The sequence below is a fragment of the Crinia signifera genome, chromosome 5 (genome assembly GCF_055691185.1).
Source record: "Crinia signifera chromosome 5, ASM5569118v1, whole genome shotgun sequence".
NCBI lineage: Eukaryota > Metazoa > Chordata > Amphibia > Anura > Myobatrachidae > Crinia > Crinia signifera.
In genome coordinates, this window is record NC_139221.1 from 209,901,178 (window position 1) to 209,922,021 (window position 20,844).

At 42.4% G+C, this 20,844-nt stretch overlaps 1 protein-coding gene across 3 annotated transcripts in view; it reads left to right on the top strand.

Moving 5' to 3' along the window:
• The window catches only part of AOAH (acyloxyacyl hydrolase), a 171,661-nt gene that overhangs the window by 138,603 nt on the left and 12,214 nt on the right, over window positions 1-20,844 (top strand). For all 3 annotated transcript variants that reach the window (XM_083188483.1, XM_083188482.1, XM_083188481.1), the window contains one exon: window positions 14,471-14,567. In XM_083188483.1, the coding sequence (XP_083044609.1) occupies window positions 14,471-14,567 (97 nt within the window). The remainder of the gene's footprint in view (window positions 1-14,470; window positions 14,568-20,844) is intronic.

The window sequence follows — 20,844 nt, forward strand, 5'->3', positions numbered from 1 at the left end:
TTGACTTTTCCTAAACTTTTTCTTGGATAATAGTTTTATATTACATTAATGCAGGGCTAAAAGTGGTCATGCATTAATGTAATATAAAACTATTTCTCTATACCACCAAAATTAACCCCCCCTCCCCTCCCCCAATAGGCAGAGACAGTGCCAGAGATAGGGTTTCTGGCGCCCCCCTGCAAACTAGAATACTTCTATGTGAGAATTACTGCGCAGCAGGGCCGGATTAACAATGGGCCTGATGGAGCTACAGCTCCAGGCCCACTCTCCAAATAGGCACATTTTGTAGTTGAGGGCCAGGGCTTTCCAACGAGCCCAGCCCTGCATCAATAGCCCCCTGGAAACCGGGGATACCTCCAGGCAAACCAGGAACGTTTTCCCCATAGCATAACATGGGACCCGCTAATTCTGACCTCCACCCGGTTCCAACGGCTGCCAGTTTCCCCTCTGGCATCATAGAAGCTCTAGGTTGATCTCAGTCAAACCCAAATAGCTGGGCCTTCAATCTGATACCTGGTCCATATGGGTTCATTGGTTCTAGAGATATTGTGCGTAAACCAATTTTTTTTTTTTTTATTTAATTTCATGGCTGTTCATGTTATTTGAGGACACATGTATAGATATAGCTGGTAGTTTAAAGGGGGTTGATGGTGGTTTTCTCTCCCCCTCACACAAGAAAAGGCAGGGACTAGGCCGGTGTAAAAGTGGCCAGTCTAGGAATGTCCCTACATGATCCTGGGACCATATTCCGGGTAAGTCCATGCATTTTCTGGTGTAAAAGGGGTGTTATTTCAAATAGCTGGGACATGCAGTGCTCTGAATACAGCCGGGCAGCCCCCTGCTCTCTGCCTGGCTGTCAATGGCTGTCATTTCTGCCCGGCGGCGGCTGTACCCAGTAACCGCGAGTATGTTACCCCTTGGCAATGAGCATGTAATCACACATGGCAACGAGCATGGAACCCCTGGCAATGAGCATGGAACCACTGGCAATGAACATGTAGATAAGCAACACTTATGTAGCATCATTTTTAATAGGCATTATGGTGTTTGGCATAATATGTAATGGAGATTATGGTGTGTTGCTTAAAATGTAATGGGCATTATGGTGTAATTTTTTTTTTTAAACACTCTTTATTGGTTGGAACATTTAGACATACATGTTGGTTCATATACAACAACATGAGGCAGAAATAAAACGGAAAAAAGAGGAGAACCAGATCTTGTTACAGTACAAATAGGCTCCAGACATTTTCAATTAGAAAGAGATATGAGGTAGAGAGAGAGGAGAACCCCTTCCGGGCAGGGTGGCAGACTGCCCGAGGGGGAAGCCTATTGAGGAAGAAAGACCAGAGTTTATTATATGAAGGCAGGGAAAGAAGGGGGGAAGAAGGAAAGAAAGATGAGGAGAAGGAAAAGAGTTAGAGGTAACTAGAGGTGGGGGAGGGGGGAGAGGAACTTGGGGAAAGGGTAGGGGGGAGGAGGGGCCTCCACTATTAAAAGTCAAATGGAGGGGGGAGTTCTGCGAGTCTAGCCATGGTGACCAGATCTTGTGAAAGGTTTTGAGAGAGTGGCGTAAAACCGCTATCATATAATCCATTTTGTATATGTACCATATACGAGAAATTATGGCCTGCATGGGGGCTGGAGTGGGCTTTTTCCAGTCGGCTGCCACCTGGCAAGTCATAGCCGAGGCAATGTGACGGAGTAGTTTGTTCTGATGTCTGGTGAGTTCAGGAAGACTTTATGGTGTAAATTTTTAATGCGTGCCTTAGGCACGCAATGCCCCTATTAATGAAGCATATTGTGCATTTTTGCTCAATCTGTTTGGTATGGTGCAGGCATGTCCAAACTATGGCCCTCCAGCTGTTGTGAAACTACAAGTCCCATCATGCATTGCCACAGTTTTGCTATTAGGGAATGCTAAAACTATGTCAAGGCATGCTGGGATGTGTAGTTTCACAACAGCTGGAGGGCCACTGTTTTGACATGCATTCTATAGTGTGTATTTTGGCTCAATCCATGTGGCAAAATGTGAATTTTGCCTTAATCTGTGTGGCATAACATGAATTTCGACTGAATCTGTGTGCCCTAGTGTGAATTTTTGCTCAATCGGTGTGAATTTTGGCTCATTCCATGTGGCATAATGTGTAAGAGGCAAGTAAAGTATAAGGGGGTTACTATTGTGTTGCATGATTTGTAAAAGGGGTATATGGTGTGGTAAACTTAGGTGACCACAAAAAGGTGCAGGAATGTTGTCAACCAAGTTTGGGCTTTCAGTATTTTTTTTATGACTGGAGTGCCGCCTCACCATGCAAGTATCTTAGACCATCGGCATCCTGCGGGTGCACCTTTGGAGGGCATTTTTCCTATGCCAGCCCCCTGCCTTTTACAGGCATGTATAATTAGTTGAAAGTATTTACACAAATACAGACACACCCATGAGCAGACCACCCAAACAGAACACTGGTCACGCCACCCGCATTATTAGGTGCTGGCCACAACCGCTATTATTGCGCATAATAGGCCCTTGATCATTTTCAGATCCAGGCCCATTTAGACCTTAATCTGGCTCTGCTGCGCAGGACCAATGTAGAGGTTAAAATATTCCACCTCACCATTAGAAGTTCCACCCCATACCCCATCACGTTAACCCCTGCATTAATGTATGTTATCATATCAGAGGGTATATTTAATAAAAATAAAAAAAAGATTTTTATCATTTCTTTTTATCTTAGGTATTTTTATTAGGTACATTTTACAGTAGAACACATGCAGAGAGTTGTAAATACATAAAAACATTAATACATGGGAGATCAATTCTGCATTTAACATAAAGCACATACAGATGGAGCCGGGCTCCCTTTTGCTGGCGAATCACCAGAACATGACCGCTGGCGATCCGCCAGCAGCCTGGCTCTCCATCTGACACGCGCATCTCAGTTTCCGTGCGGCGGGGCAACGGGGACCTGTCCGTCTCTGATTCAGGGAGACGGACAGGGTTAGGGGGGGTGCGGGGAGTCAGTGGGGACCCCGGGTGACCGCCGACAAGCTGGCGGGGACCCGGGGGAAGCCGTCAGAAGGGGACGCACGTGCATCTCGTGCGCGCGCGTCCCCTTGCGCAGATACAGATGGCGGGTGGCGGGGGATGGCGGCTGGCATCGCCATCGCCATCCCCTGCAAAGAAGTGACCCGCTCCATCTGTACATCATTGGTGAAGTAAACAAAACGAGAGAGACGGAAGAGTGAAAAGGAAAAAAAGACAAAGGGTAAAGAGCGGATAGAAGAACAGTCTAAAGGGACGTAGGGTGGGGGTATGGAAAACTTCATCATAGTCTTGCATAGTCAAAAACTATAGAGTAGTTTAACATAAATTGGAACAAAAAAAAAGAAGAAGAGCATGCACATTAGAGAAATTTCTAAGTTAGCAGAGATTTAATTAATAGTGGCTAAGCCATAGGTCAAAGTCCCGTTGCTCTGCCAACAGAGAATAAAATACATGATAATAGGAAAAACAGTCTCAAACAGGTCAGGAGGGGTATGACACTAAATGGGCCTCATAGTAGGTAGACCAAAGCAACCATTTAGTCAGAGGGGAGTTTGGATTCATGGAATATTTAAATCATATAGTTTCCATTTCGTAATTACATTGAAAGCTGCGGTAATCTTGTGTATCAGATGCTAAAGCACACATTTAGTAACAAATTATTTTTTTAATATTACATTTTTAAATGTAGTAAATGTGTGTTTTAGCCCTGAAAACATGATATCGATTTTGATTGATTTGTATCACTTAAAATTGATAATAATATTAATTGATGAAATTCAACCTTTAGTAAATATACTCTCATGAGGCAAAGGATACAGAATGGACTCCATTTGGGGAACACGTGTAGCAATGTTGGTTAGGATAAAACTTGACTTTTATTATAATATCAATGAAAATAAAGGTAACAAGCAAAATACAAAGTAATCCAAAGAAATGAAATGCAATCAAGTGTGTATTTAAGCAGATAATTGCTGCAATTATGTGTAGGAGAACGGTAATACATAAATTGTACAATCATTTTTTTCTGCAATTACAATTAGGCCGATGAGGATGTTAAGACTTTAATATCAGCAAAATCAGCTTTGTTTATCAGCAAGTTTTATTGTCCAATCCCTTCATGCGTTTGGCATCTGTTCCCCAATCACAACAAACATCAAGGAGATATGACAAGTGAACAGTAATAATTGTTTGTTCTTCATCTAGAAAATGCCAAATTAACGCCTGTTATGTAAAATGGATTTGGAGGCCAAAGCCCTCATAGTTTGAAAGGCTGAAAGGATTATTTTATTTTCTTATAAAAGACCAGTTAAAATGAAGTTCAGTTGCTGAAGATGACCTAACAACCAGGGTCAACGGTCATCTCATCTAATTTACAAATTTTTTAAAATAAACTTCTTATTGTTATGGTTTGACATTTAGAAAGTAGATGTAGCTGACGGGTCCGATACGATTTCCCGGCGGTCGGGATCCCGGCGTTCAGAATCCCGACACCGGAATCCCGACCGCCGAAATCCCGACAATCCTCGCCACGCAGCGGGCCCGGTGCCTCGCTACGCTCGGCACGCTATTATATTCTCCCTCTATGGGTGTCGTGGACACCCACGGAGGGAGAAAGTTTCGGGATTTCCGCGGTCGGGATTCCGGTGTCGGGATTCCGACCGCCGGGATCCCGACCGCCGGGAAATTAACCGCATCCCGTAGCTGACATAAATAATATAATTGGGAAACAAAACCAACATAATGATGCAGGCAATGAAAATGACACTATTTGTAATACACATTCAATGAGCCAGGAATGCTGCATGCTCATAATAAATCCAAAATAGAACTTGTCTAAAGGTGTATATATGATCAGATTGCCAATGTCTTAATCAATGTTGAATATAGCGCACCAAGATAATACCCCTAGGGTGTCTCAGGTATGTAGTAAATAGAAAATGTACATTGGTGGTGGCGCTAGAGGGGGGTGTGGGTCATAGGGTTGACCTAATTTATGTTCACACTCAATAGGTCGACCACTATTGGTCGACAGGCCATAGGTCAACACCTTAAAAATGTCAACAAGGACAAAAAGGTTGACACAGACATTAGTCAAAATGAAAATGGCCGACGAGTTTTTTCATGTTTTTGGTGTATTTGTCGATGTACATCTATATGGACACTGTACCAGTGTCCCGCGTATCTATGCTCGGCACTCTCTCTGCACATGTTACATCAGCCCCACCTGCAGTGCATATGGTATTGTCTATTAGAGAGTGATTGTGCCTTTGCGAGTGAACCAGAATAACCCTCACTGTTTGTAGTATATGAATGTTTGTCCCACATTGTTCATAAAACCAATAACTGTAGACTGGGTGTTCATTAGATTGATGGGTGTACTTAAATATATACCTGGGCACAAGCTCTGCTTATGATTAAATGCTTCAGCACTGGACTTCCGGTTCCGCCCCCACATGCAGTGGTAGTGGGAGACAGGAGCTCCTCCGCCCGGGCACACCACGCCGCAATTATCGCGGCTCTGACCCGGAAAAAAAGCCGCCCGCCACCCTCCACTACCTCCCTGAACATCCAGGCGTATGAAACGCCACCTTACCCCGATGCCCAGCACCGCAAATCGGCCGAGGAGGGACAGGGAAAGGCCGCTCCCGGGATCCAAGATGGCGCCGGACGCCGGGACTCGGACGGCTCCCCCAGCCTCCCCGCTCTCCAAACAGAAGGAGACTACAAGTGGGAGCAATCCAGGCTCACCGATCGCTGACAAACCTAACCAGGACAGTGAGTACAGCGCACCTGACACCCCGCTGCCCCCGCTAACAGCCCCAGTGACATATGGGGATATGGTGGCTGCCATAAGGGCTGCCATAGGCCCCTTACTAAAAGAAGTCACAGCAGATATCAGTGGGCAGATCACACAATTACAGCACAGAATACAAGTGACAGAACAGACTGCTGCAGAGAACTTTAATGATATAGCGGAGCTGAAAGATGCAGCAAGGTAATCCCAGAAAGAAATAGCCTATCTACACAATAAAGTCCAAGATTTGGAGAACCGCTCGCGTAGGTGCAACTTGCGCATCATAGGCCTACCTGAATCATTACACGGTCAGGAACTCTTTGACTTCATAAGAGTGACACTTCCTGATCTTTTAAAAATCGCTGATAGATGTGAGGATCTCATAATAGAAAGAGCCCACAGATTAGGCTCGCTTAGACCACAAGATGGCGCCAAACCGCGGGCAGTCATATTTAAACCTTTGAATTTCCTGCATAAGGAACTAATATGGACGGCATCAAGAAAACAAAGGGACATTTCTTGGCAGAATCATAAAATCCTGATCTTTCAGGACTTTTCGGCCGAATTGTCCAAGGCACGCAGAGACTTCGCCCCCACATGTGCAAAACTAATTAGAGATGGAATAAAATTCGCCATGCTGTATCCGGCGAGACTTCGCATATTTAAAGATAACTCATATAAGGACTTCACATCTCATTTGGACGCTGAGGCTTTCCTTACAGACCAGGAAGAAGAATCCAGACCACACCATACCTGGGCTGATGAAAACTCGTGATTGAATCAGCTGAGATAACCCTCTTATAAGCTACACTAATCTGCAAAAGAAAGAACTCCTTCACCCAACCATTTCCTCCTCCCTCATCTACCCCCCCTTACAACCCGGGATCTCCTAGATCCATATGCCTTTCGTACCACCCCTCACCAATCCTTAACCTTCCACCCCCCTACCTCCCCCCCCTTGATTACAGAGTGTTAGCAATAAGGCGAGTAGCGAGACATACTACCGAGAAGACATGCCTAAGCTAACCCTCATACTCATACCCCTCCCCCCAACCACCCACCCCATTACCACCTACCCCCATGCTCCATTACCAAGGTGGCCAGGCTGACTCGAAATCCCAGAAGGATCCCACTCCAGAGATCGACACTAAAGGCAAATACCCAGCTACCAAGAGAGTCCTCCAGGGACATATGAACCTACATTTTCATGGGACATTCTGAGACTCTCCCTCTCCGGCTCATATCCCCACCCTGCTGCCATATTCTAAACACGCCACCTCTCCATCCCCAACCCCCTCCTCTCCCCCCCTTCTCCCCCCCCCCTACCCCCCCCCCCCCCCTGATACACACGCCTGTGGCGGGCGAAAAGTTTATGACAAATTTGAAAATGTTCATGAGAATGAATAATTGTTAGAGCTAGCTAATGTTTATTTTTAAGTTGTTTAGCGTGGAGGTAGTGCCTTGGTGGGGGCGCTGCCTTAATGCCCATCTATCGTGAACCTGAGCCTCCTGATGCAAGAAGAGGATGCTCAGATACCTCCTATGGAAGTCTATTTCATAAGTTCTCCCTTCCCCCCTTTTTTCCTCCCCTTGCTCCACCCCTCCCCCCAGCTATGGTGTAGTCATACTGTCTCCAATTTGATTGCTTGTTTGACTAAAAATGTGATACCTATGTTAGGCTTGACCCCACCCACACCCGGCCCCCACAAATGTCTACTTTGACAGTGGGTAGCTGGAATGTGGGTGGGATCAACTCTCCTCAGAAGAGGAAAAGAATACTAATGTACCTTAACAAAATCCGTGTCGATGTTATGTGCCTGCAGGAAACCCACCTTACACAACCCGAAACGGCCAAGCTCCGGATGCTCAACTGGCAGGTTCTCTCCTCAGCTTCATACAACTCCAAATCCAGAGGAGTGGTCATCCTAGCGAAAAAACAACTGCCGATCACAGCCGAAACCCTACTTACAGACCCAGAAGGTAGATACACTCTTTGTCGCATTACCATGGCCCAATCCCAATGCCACATATTTAATATTTACGCCCCCAACGCCTACTCCAAACAGTTCCTCCTAAATATAATCAAGATTCTGACCCCATACATACACTTACCAATTATTTTCTGCGGCGACCTAAACCTTATATCTGACCCTGACCTAGACAAACAAATCCCAACCCACAGACCTGTACCTAAACTAGGAGTCCCAGCACTGGCCGAGAGCTTGCAGTTGATGGACATCTGGAGGGTGTTTCACCCTACAGAAAAAGACTTCACATGCCTCTCCGCCTCTGCTGGAACCCTATCACGTATAGATTACATCCTCCTCTCCACCTCCATTTTCCCGACAGTAATTACTTCATTTATAGAACCCATAGCCCTCTCCGACCATGCAGTCATTTGGCTCAAACTACGCCTAACCCCGGAAAAGAGAGAGGTCATAACCTGGAGATGTCCGTCCCATCTTATGGTGTCTTCCTCTCTAAAAGAAGTAGTGCATAACGCCTGGGATGATTTCTCCTCTCACAACCAACCCACTGCAGCAGCCAATCCGGCTTTGTTCTGGCAAGCCTCTAAGGCCACAGTGAGAGGGGCAATCATATCACATACATCCTTTCAAAAGAAAACCATAGCCCAGGAATTTGCTAAAGCCCAATCAGAACTATCTCTTGCATATGTTACATATAAGAACACACCATCACCAGGCAATAAAACGGAATATCAAAAAGCTAAATCAACCTTTGAAGCCCTATTTATAAAATCAGAATCCCTATATACCTTTGCCTCCAACGCCCGCTTTTATAAATATGGCAACAAATCGAGTAAGCTTCTTTCCAACCTTTTAAAAGGTCACCAAGCTCCATTGGTAATACACCCATTAAAACGTCCTGATGGGACCATGACTATCTCTAACAAACAAATTGCCCAAACCCTAACCACATTCTACTCCACTCTGTACGCGGCCCCACATCCAGACTCTGATCAAGCCAAAAGTTTCTGGGAAGGTCTCCATATCCCACACTTAACTCCTCTTGAGGCTGATACCTTGTCCACCCCGGTCACTTTAGAGGAAGTACAAAAAGCCATAGCAGGATTACATTCGGGAAAAGCGCCTGGCCCAGATGGATACACCCCAGATTACTACAAATTATTATCCCCGAAAATATCCCCCATCCTGAAGGATGTGTTCAACCAAATTATGACTACTAACACCGCCCCCCCTCATTTTAACCTGGCCACTATCAAAGTCCTTCCGAAAACAGGTCGTGACCTGACCGATCCGGGTTCATATAGACCCATATCCCTCCTGGATATTGATTACAAAATTTTAACCAAAATACTAGCTGAAAGGCTGAAGCTCCTAATGCCTTCACTGATACACCCAGACCAGACCGGCTTCATATCTGGCCGTAACCCGGCAACAAATATCAGGAAGGTATTATCGGCTCTATACAAAGCCCGGGGATCCATGTCGGGCGCCTCTCTGGCGATACTTTCCCTGGACGTGGAGAAGGCGTTCGACATGGTCCTCTGGGAACACCTATTCGACACACTAAACAAATATTCTATCCCTGTCAAATTTATCAATTTAATTCGCGCCCTCTACACCAAATCCTCATCCCGAATAATGTGCAATGGTTTACTCTCTGACCCTTTCCCCATACAACGCGGAACCAGACAAGGATGCCCACTATCACCCCTACTTTTTGCTTTGGCACTTGAACCCCTCGCCACTGCGCTACGTCAAGCCCCCACATTCGGAGGCATCCAAATAGGAAATGTCGACCTACGTGTCTCACTATTTGCTGACGACATGCTTCTCTTTCTCACATCCCCTGAACACTCCCTACCCGAAGCCCTCAAATTAATTCGAAACTTTAGCTCCTTCTCAGGCTACAAAATCAATATAACAAAATCCGAACTCCTAATGTTGAAAGGCCCCCCCCCGCTCTTCCCAGAGGATTCAGACCTATACAAGATTAAACATCAGTCCACACAGATAAAATATTTAGGAATTCAAATTCCGGATAAGTTGGACAAATTATACTCTTGTAATTTTGAACCCCTGATATCACAGATGTCAAACACCATGGAAACATGGGTAAACTTACCCCTGTCTCTGCTGGGAAGAGCGGAGGTTATCAAATCAATAATAATCCCGAGGCTCCTATACGTCCTTCAAATGATCCCTATGAAAATTTCTAACACCGATGTTAAAAAGATCAACTAAAATAACAAAGTTCTTGTGGAATGGGAAAAGAGCCAAAATAGCCCTACACAAACTACACACTCCTAAACATTTAGGAGGCCTAAACATCCCAGACCTCAAACTCTATTCTAAATCCCTTCTATGTAGATTCGCACTGGGATGGCTAACAGAAACAGGAACCTACTCAGACTATGACCTAGACTGTGCCCTTTTTGCACCCTTCTCCCCAAATGCTCTACTACACATCCCAAAAACCAAACTACCCAAGCAGATATCCCAAAACAAACTCTTTATCGATATCCACTCTGCCTGGTGGGCTACCACAAAAGCCCTCGGCTTCGCCCCACTAATTACACCATGGATGTCTCTATGGGGCAACCCGGCGTTCCCTCCCAGCCTGGACTGTACAGGCTTTAAGCGCTTATTCCAAAAAGGGTTAAAAAGCATCTCCCAAGTGTTTGACCCAGGAGGGCACCCGCACACAATCCCTGAGTTACAAAATTTATTCAATCTTCAAAACTCCTCGACATTCCCTCTTATACAACTCAGTCACTACATCCGATCTCTCCCCCCACTTCCACAAGCTGAACCTGCTATGTTGTTAGTGTCCGGAGCTGTGGCCAAATTCCAAAAGGGTAAGTTTAAATCCAAATTATTATACGACCCTATTGTGGCCCTTCCAGGAGCCAAATACCAAAAACAAATAATAGAGTCATGGTTGAAGGATAATATTTTATTAGCAGATTTAAGCCTGATATTCTCACACCATCAGCAAACGCTGAAGATTCTGAAATCATCCGTGCTCCAGGAGGTCCATATAAAATTTGTACACAGGGCATATGTGTCTCAACACCAACGGAGCTTTTATGTGGAAGACGAGGATGGTTCATGCCTGAAATGTCGCTCCCCAAAGGCTTCACTTATCCACAATTTCTGGTCCTGCAGGCACATAACGAGATTCTGGAACAAGGTAGTAACATATATAAGATGTAATTTCCATTTTGAAGCAACCCTTGACCCCCTACCCCTATTATTCGCCAATTTTGAAACATGGCAGATACAGGTCGAGTATCCCGTATCCGAATATCCGTTATCCGAATTATTCCGAAATACGGACATTCCAGAAAGTGAAAAAAATATTTTTTTTTGCTAAAAACTCACTGGGGACATATGTAACAGCATCACTGGGGACATGATATGTAACTGGCACTATATATGTGCAAGACAATGATTGCTTGGCATTCAAATTCAGTGCTGAGATAGTACACACATTTTGTTTCACGTTTTGAAACCTTGTTTTTTGAACAATTAAAATATGTTTGTGTGTATTTTATGTGGTAATAAAATATATTTGTGTGTATATTATGTGTTTATACAGCATAAATGCAAGATACTTCAAAATACATCATTGAAATATTAAAATATTCCGAAATACGGAATAATCCGTTATCCAAAATTCTCCTGGTCCCGAGCATTTTGGATACGGGATACTCAACCTGTACCACCCCCCACAATTAGACTCACGCCTATTCTCACCCTCTTGGTAACAGTGGCCAAAAAGGTCATTCTCAATTCATGGATAGCCTCCCACATACCAACAGTGACGGAGGTGGAAACCTTACTCCTTAAATATCTATATTACGATAAATATGACCTCCTGAGAAACTCCTCGCCTACATCCCACAAGAAGTTTTGCTCGACCTGGGCCCCCTTTATCAACAGCCGCCCTACAGCTCAGAAAAGAGAGATCTGCAAACTCCTAGAACTACCTGAGTCTGCACTATAGCTATGACCCCCTCTTTGAGGATAACCCCATGAAGAGTTAAAAAAGAGACTAACAGGCTACACTCACCCCCCCCCCCTCTCCCCTCTGTCTTTCCTTCCCCCCCACCCCCGATAGATATTGTTTAATGTTATGTTTACGTTACACCAGTTTGAAAAATTGGAAAAAGTTAGGATAAAAGCATGATATGTTTAAACCCACTTCTACTCTGGAGTAACATATCACAAAGAAAACGCTCAGGCCACGGAGAGAGATATGTGATTACCTTCAACATTGTATAATTAGCTTTATTTGACAAGTGTGGCTAAATGCGTTTCACCCAATATTATACCCTGACTTGGTGAAGGTTCATCTGTGATGGCCCCACCATGTCCATATGTGAATATCTGGAGATTTACTTTGTTGTATTACTCATGCCTTGTCCTAAATAAACATAATTTAAAAAAAAAAAAAATGCTTCAGCACTGGTCATATACTGTATGTGGAGGTGCTTCCCAGAGAGTCAAATAAATCAATATAAAGAAGAAAGTACTCTCTTTTGTTTGGGGGGTACACTTGTTATTTGTTAAAACTTAACATCTATTAATTCTAATACAAAAAAAATTGGAATAAGTGATCCCATACGTACAAAAACAGACATACCCTTACCCAAACATGAAAAAGAATAATACAGAAATATGAATGAGAGAAATTTCCTCAAAGTACATATTCTTATGTATTAGTTCACTCTGGAAATCTGCAAAATGTTTATGATAGTAATTTCAAATATTGATACAAATATATGCACAGTAACAAAACTTAGCTTTGAAATAGTATCAAAATTATAAGTGGAGTGGATGTCTCCAGTGTATTGCTAGGTGAGTATCACCTGGTGGTTACAAAGTAGAATTAACATTTTGATGGCACACAAATAAACAATGTATTACTACTGAAATAAAAAATAAGGAGTAAGTTTATAGGTAGTAAAAGAGTAGTGAAAAACAACCCCTGCAGACTAATGTGACACAGGTGACTGCTACTTGTAGAGTTTATTGTCAAAATCTGTGGTCTCTACAAGTGAGCGGGTTAGCTTGGGTCAGTCATAATAGTGGGGTGGAAGGAAAATAGGGCGTCTGATTCCGAGTCTCTAAATGAAAGCATTCTGGGTAGCAATAATCCAATGAAAAATGCAGATCCTAAAGGACAGTGATGAGAGGGCCCTTAGTGTGCTGGTAAAAGAGAAGAGATGAGATGTGCCCTTAGACCTCAGTATGGTATGCTGCTGTCTCCTATTTGTGCAAAGTATTGATAGGAGATGAGCAATACATGTAGCGGGAGGACACCCTGAATAAGTATTATGTAGAAGGGCAGGTTTGGGTATCATCCTTGGTATGCCACTGAATAGCGATGCAAACTTTATTAAGCCTGAAAGAATATATAGAAAAGTACCTGATAGTGGGCCTTATTCTAGTTCACTCTTTCTGACAAAATCCTTCTCTCTGCACAAGTAACCACCTGCAGTGCACATGGTTTTGTCCATCTAAGAAGGATTTTGTCAGAAAGAGTGAACTAGAATAAGGCCCAGTGTGCCTTAACTCAGCTAGGAGTGATTCAGACTCTGGCCAGATCCACAATGTTTGGAGAACCAAGGAGGTGCTGCTTCTTCAATGGCGCCGTCGGTAGCAGCTAGGTAACCGCCGCGGACAACGTGTTTGTCAGATGGCCGTTTCGCAAGTTCTGCTTCGCCTGTGCTCTGACATTTAAGAAACCGCACCTCCTTGGTTCTTCAAACATTGTGGATCTGGCCATAACCAAAGTTATGTGTGTCAGGGGTGAACATTGATGTTTATTGTAGAATTAGAATAATTTACCATGCTATCCTGGTTTTTCCAGATTGTCCAATCCTGTGTGATAATATTGTTATAGTGTAGGTTTCTCAAATAAATTTGAAAGTAGACCTCCTATATTCTAACTGTAATATATTGTTGGTATACATAATTTTATCCCTGAACTGGGTTAGTAGGGTGCAGTATATGTCCATCCTATATTGATCAGTAAATGACTATATGACTTGTTGGACATGGAGAGAGAGAACTGTAAAGACAAACATTGGAGGTAGCAGCAGATAGGGACTGGGGTGGGGTGGAGAGTTTCTGGGCTAAAAACTGTCACAGCTCAAAGTGAAAGTACATTTGCAGAAGTCGTCACTTTGACAAGCTTTTAACTAGTGTCTACATAAACAGGTTATATGTGTTACATGTATAAGTCCAGAATTTTAGATCCGAGGCTGCTGGTAGCTGTGGTAAGGGTCAATATTTAATCCTGCTGGGTTGAGAGTATGTAGATCATAGATCCACCTGCTCTCCCATTTATCTGTCTACAGCTATTGTTTCTTCACGAACATCGCGGCACATACAATTTTACACTTTTTATATTTAACATTTTTGCCACTATATTCCAGTGTGCTACCACCAATGTACAGTTTTTAATCAATGACCATGTCTTACTTTACTACTACTGGTGCCTGAAATCTGCTTGCATAACAAACTATAGCTACCGGTAAGTATTAATAGAAAACATACTGATATATATAATTTATAATAGTTTAATACTGTACATTATGTTGTATGTAATTACGTTTTCCTTTCCATCTTTTGTAGAGAGCTGAACAGCTTTCAAATGTCCTTCAAGACATAGCATCTACAATGAATTTCAATCATTTTAAACTTACTTACTTTGAAAATCTGTACCAGAAAGGTAAATCTTATCAGTTTCCATTTAAAAATAAAAACAATGTAGTACAACAATTGTTTCTACGATGTCAAGAATGTGAAACGAATTTAATTTCTCAACAATTTTTCATGTAGTTTCAATGAAAAGCCTAAATTGGCCATATTAAGTTCCTGGCAAATTGTTTTAATGAATCAACCAATTCAGTTTTTCTTGTACTAGTCTTCAGTCCTACTAAGGACCTTTTCTAAACATTCCCCAGATGCAAATTCAATTTCAGATGTTTCATTTTTCAATTTGGATGTTTAATTTTTAAATTGTAAACTGCACTGGAAAATGACAACATTTGACCAGGCATTATAACCTGTTTCTGTTTCACAAAACCTCAAAGCTTTCACAGGGGACAAATTTAGGGGTCAGGCCGCTCTTAGACACAACATTTTTTGCTCCCCATTTTAACATATTCATTGTTAAGTTTTATATATTTAATCAAACTTATGCTTAAGTTAAGCCACAACAACGTACCTCAATATTGTTTTTTGTCTGGACTGGAGAGACCCAGAGGGAGGAACAACACACTGGGCTCCCTGACGGATGCGCTGTTTGGCAGCTTGGCTCAGCTAACCCCACCGCTGCACTCCCATTCTATACACAGCAGCCTGTGTGTATAGTATATCCAATGGGCACCAGACTGCAGTGGCTCAGCTCAGCATGAACCAGGGAACGTCGGAGCCTCCGGGATGTGGGACCGACTGTGACTCATGTGCATGGCCGAGCGGACAGCAGCGAGTGATGAGCGGTGCTGTCAACAGGAATCATGTCTTCGGCAGCACCGGTCGTCACTTACCGCTGCCCGCTTGGCCATGCTGCTGCCTGCTCGGCCATGCACTTGCCGCTGCCCATTCGGCCATGCTGCTGCCTGGTCAGGAGGTCACTCAGTCTGGTCACAGTAATAGGTGCTGCCCCTAGACAAATCCATCCCTGTTTTATACTAAGGTTTGTTTGTTACAGTGTATATTAAGAGATTCAGAATGCAATGTGGCCCTAGAAAAATTGTCTAAAAGTGTCAGGACCAAATATGCTGTAGGAGCGTTTAACACCCAGTAGCCCTAGTCACAAAAGGGCAGATTCACAGCACCTACCAAAGGAGCTGGTCATAGTAGGAACAAGTAAATCAGTGGATTTTGTACACACATTAGTTAGGTCAGTGATACTGCTTAATATAGCAGCTGGGGGTTCCCATGATTAACACTCTAGTGGGAATTTTTGGCTGTTGGATGAAGCTTGGTCACTATATACTAGACAGCTAGTGAGCAACTCTGCTCCTCCACAAGCTCTGCTTTTTGCTTTTAACAGTGTAACAGTGAGTACAGCTGTACCTTCTCTTGCCAATAAATCATAGTAACATAGTAATTAAGGCTGAAAAAAGAAGTTAGTCCATCAAGTTAAACCTATCTGACTTGTAAGTACAGGTTGAGTATCCCTCATCCAAAATGCTCGGGACCACAAGCATTCCGGATAAGGGATTTTTACGGTTTTTGAAATATTTTTTTTACATACTTACCTGTCCCCTGGTGGGTCTCCGATGGTGCCTCTGCGTCCATGGAGTCCTCCGGCGTCCATGGCAGGCCTTCAGTTTCATCTCTGGCGTCTCCACCGGTCACAGGAGAGCATTGCGCGAGTTCCCAGACGCCTGGGAACTAGCGCAATGGACTCCTGGGACCACTGGAGATGCCGGAGATGAAGCGGAAGGCCTGCCATGGACGCCAGGGGACTAGGTAAGTAGGTGGGGGGGAGAAAAAGTAAGTAGGTGGGGGGGAGGAAAAGAAAAAAATGTGAACTATTCCAAAAAAAACACGGTTTTTGGAATAATTCGGATAACAGATATCCGGATACGGGATACTCAACCTGTACTGACTTGAGTAAGTCATATCTATAGGATTCCCCTAGTTGCCAAAAATGTATCCTTTGATTTAAATTCATTAACAGTAGTTGCTGTAACCACCCCCTCCGGCAATGAGTTCCAGAATTTTACTGCTCTAATGGTGAAGAATCCTCTTCTTAATTCAGTAAGGAATTTCATTTCCTCGAGCCTCAGTACATGCCCGTGTGTCCTAAGTATAGACCTGTTAGTGAACAAATCATCTCCCAGTTCCATATGATTCCCAATCCTGTATTTGAACATACTAATTATATCACCTCTCAACCTCCGTTTCTCCAGTGAAAACATATTCAGCCTAGTTAACCTATCTTTGTATTCTAGCGATTCAAGACCTTTTACTAGCTTAGTCGCCCTTCTCTGTACCTGTTTAAATTAAGTTATGTCCTTTTTAAGGTGCAGAGCCCAGAACTGATCACAGTATTCCAAGTATACTCTCAACAATGCCTTGTAAAGAGGCACAATCACATTGGCATCCCTTGAATCCATTCCTCTTATAATGCATGCTAGTGTCCGGTTTGCTTTTACTGCTGCACTTAAGCAGTGTGCACTATTACCCAATTTTTTATTTATGATGACCCCCAAGTCCTTCTCTACAGCAAAATTTGCTATAATAACGCCATTTAGCCTATAAGCAGCTTGTTCATTTTTGTTCCCATAATGAATTACTTTACATTTATCAATGTTAAACTGCATTTTCCACCTTTCCGCCACCTTTCCAGTTTAATTAAGTCACTTTGTAGTGTATTCACATCCTCTCCTGAGTTAATTTCCTTACTCAATGTCATGGCGTCCGAAAATATTACAATTTTACTCACTATGTCACTTCCTATATCATTAATGAATATATTAAACAAAGTGGGTCCCAATATTGAACCTTACGGGACTCCAGTTTTGGACCTTACCCCAGCTGGAATGTATGCCATTTACCACCACTCCGACGATTGTGCAACCAGCTTTTAATTAAATTACAAATTTGAATCCTTAATTACATAGTTTCATTAATAACCATTTATGAGGCACTGTGTCAAAAGCTTTAGCGAAATCAAGCATTATTACATCAACAGATTTCGCTAAGTCCAGCCCCCTACTGACTTCCTCATAGAAGCTAATTAAATTAGTCTGTCATGATCTATTTTTAATGAACCCATGCTGAGCCTTACTTATAACTTTCTCCTGTTCTAAGACATTTTGGATACTATCTCTTATTATTCCTTCTACTATGTTCCCCACAATTGATGTAAGGCTGACTCGTCTATAATTATCAGGGTTAGTTTTGCTACCTTTCTTCCATATTGGTACTACGTTAGCCATGCGACAGTCCCTTGGTACCGAGTTTATTGATTCCCCAAATATCAGATGTAATGGTAGTGCTATGACAGATATCAATTATTTTAGTATACTAGGGTGTATTTCATCCAGGTCAGGAGATTTGTTACTATTTGGGTTCTGTAATCTATTTTTGACTATTTCCTCACTCAAACATACAGTTTGGGAGCAATCAAGAGCCGAGCATTTAATCTGTGGGAGATCTTCTGAAGATTCTTCCCTTAAATAAATACCGAAGCAAAAAATGTATTGAATAATTCCGCTTTTTCTTTTACTTCTATTACCAGGGTATCCTGTTTATTTTTTAGTGGGCCAATATTTTCCTTCCTTAACCGTTTCCCGTTTATATACCTGTAGAATTTTTTGGGATTAGTTTTGTTATCTGCAGCTATTTTACTTCAGTCTCTAATTTAGCTATCTTTATTGTATTTTTACATTTTTATTACATTCTTTGTATGCAGCAAATGATTTAGGTGTCCCATCTTGTTTAAACGCCTTCCTTTTCTTTGAATACCCTCCTTTTATCAATAAATCAGTTTACTGTCTATGCCGCTGGACTTGTGATTGGATGAAATGCAATTTCACTGGTGTTTACATTACTCTGCCAAGGCCTATGCTGTTAGTGAGAGGAGTCTTGCTGATGTTCCTGTCAAGAAGCAAAAATGTTATGTTTCTAACCAAATCTTTCTGAAAGCTTCTTTTGTGGGATTGTGTAACATGTAGGATCGAGTAGCGCAGGACGCTGTTAGAATGGGTGCTTTTGCACATTCTCCTATATGGCTCTTCTAGGTTTGCTTAATTTCCTTACCAAGATGGCAGAGTTACTATTGTGCATGTCCAGTGCCATCTTGTTACTGTGTAGAATGACATAGTGGGAGACAGCTACTGCTTTACCCTGCGTCACTGCTGTGCTAGTACCCTGAACAGCTACCTGCATCCAGAACAACTGGTGAGTTGTCCCTCTCTTCTAGTCTCCAAAAGTGTAACAGTGAGTACAGCTGTGCCTTATGATTGGGTCATATACAGTACAATTACTCTGCTAAACCAGTGCTATACAAACATATCACCAACAAAATAATTGTATTGATACTTATTAATTAAATTTTATATTTTTATTGTATTTTTTTATTGCCAGTGTCCTTACATTAGTACTGTTGCCAGAATACTATTACTTTATTCTTTTTGTCATTTTAATGCTTAAACATAAATTAAATAAAAAGGACACAAGCAGAGCATACTGTAGCATTATCCCTTTAAGCCTCATCACTTTATATTCTTTACAACAAATATTAACCACCATTTGTACCGTACATGATGTCAGCATGTTTTGTGTTTTATTAAAATGTGCACCTTTTATCTTGGAGGCACAGATATATTAGATTTCTATGCCTGTGGGATATAATTTGCCTGGGCACTGATTTACTAATATTTCAGAAAGGTGCCATAATATTTCATTCCACCCACACTATGTCCCTTTGCCTTCAGACATAACTCCTTTTGTACAAGATAGCTTGCTTTTTTGTTTCTCTTGCCCGTAAGGCTTCTACATTTGCATTAAATGCAATGTTTATAGAAGCATATTATAGTTTTATGCAGGAAAAAAAAATGAAAGCAATAAGTGACACTACAAATGCCATTCCATACAACGTTCCCCATCCCAGTTGTCTATAATTCAGTGCATCCTGTCTGGTTTAATGAGGCAGAACTAGAAATGAAATATTTCATTGTCCCAGAATGTTTTCTTGGCCCCTTGCATCATTTTAAAGTGTAATACATGTTATTTTACAATCATTTGTAGTCATTTATTCTGCTGGGTTTATGTGCATAAATACCTTTAATCAAAATGATGTCTCCCATTCCCTCCCTTAGAAATGTATCCTATTTCCTGTAAATTATTCTAAAGTTTGCAAATGACATTCCAGCTCTCATCCATTATACATAAGCTGTATCAGTGTCTTTTAAGGGCCACAAAACAAAAAATATTTTCGTTATAGAGTTATTAATAATGAAATAAATTCCACTTATCCATTATCTGTTATATACAATTATTTGGACTAATAGGATTTGTTCAATCGATCATAGCACTTGACAGGCCAAATCTGACTGTTTAATTTATAGTAGTAATAGAAAACATTCAGCGGTATTACCCTTCTTATGGGAGGTGGTGGAATTACACTTTTGCCCCTCTCATTAGGTACATGCCCAATGAACTTTCTGCTATGGGATTAGACAATGAAAGTGATAATGAATACATTTTTTAATACTGTTTCAGTCAGGGCCGGAACTGCTGGAAACAATAGAGTCTGTCACATCTGGGCTCCAGCCCTGAAGGGGCACTTCTCCATTGTCCTAAACAGTTTCCAGTCCAGGTCACCGGTGGCGATATTAGCTAAGCATTATTCATCTGATATGTGCGGCATCTGTGAATCTTATTAGCCACAACTGGCACTATCTGAACACATCTTCCCTTCTCCCATGTCAGCTAAAGCAGATCTGCTAGAGCAGGCATGTCCAAACTATGGCCCCCCAGCTGTTGTGAAATTTCCATCATGCCTTGTGTCAGGGAATGCTAAAACAATGGCAAGGTATGCTGGGATGTGTAGTTTCACAACAGCTGGAGGGCCATAGTTTGGACATGCCTGCGCTAGAGAATCAAAATATGGAGCCAGACATAAAGCAGAGAGCCTGGTGGCTGTGCGGGATGCTGGGTGAATTCTGACTTTTTTTTAAAGGGTCAATCATTTGCAAGGCAAAACTATGTCTTGTAAATAAATGCCCCTTTAAAGAATTCTCAGAGTTCGTCCGGCATCCCGTATGTCTGCCGGACTCGCACTGCATTACATCCGGCCTATCGAATTGGAACAAATCACTCGGTGTTGGTGTAGAAGCTACAAATGCTTTATATATAAAAACAGAATTCAGATCAAAATGACCAAACCATGTTTCGTTTGGGATACTTAGGGTCTCATCTGTCTTCTTTAACAGTGTTATCACCATAAGCGAATCTAGGGGGTGGTCCGGGGGTGCACAGGACCA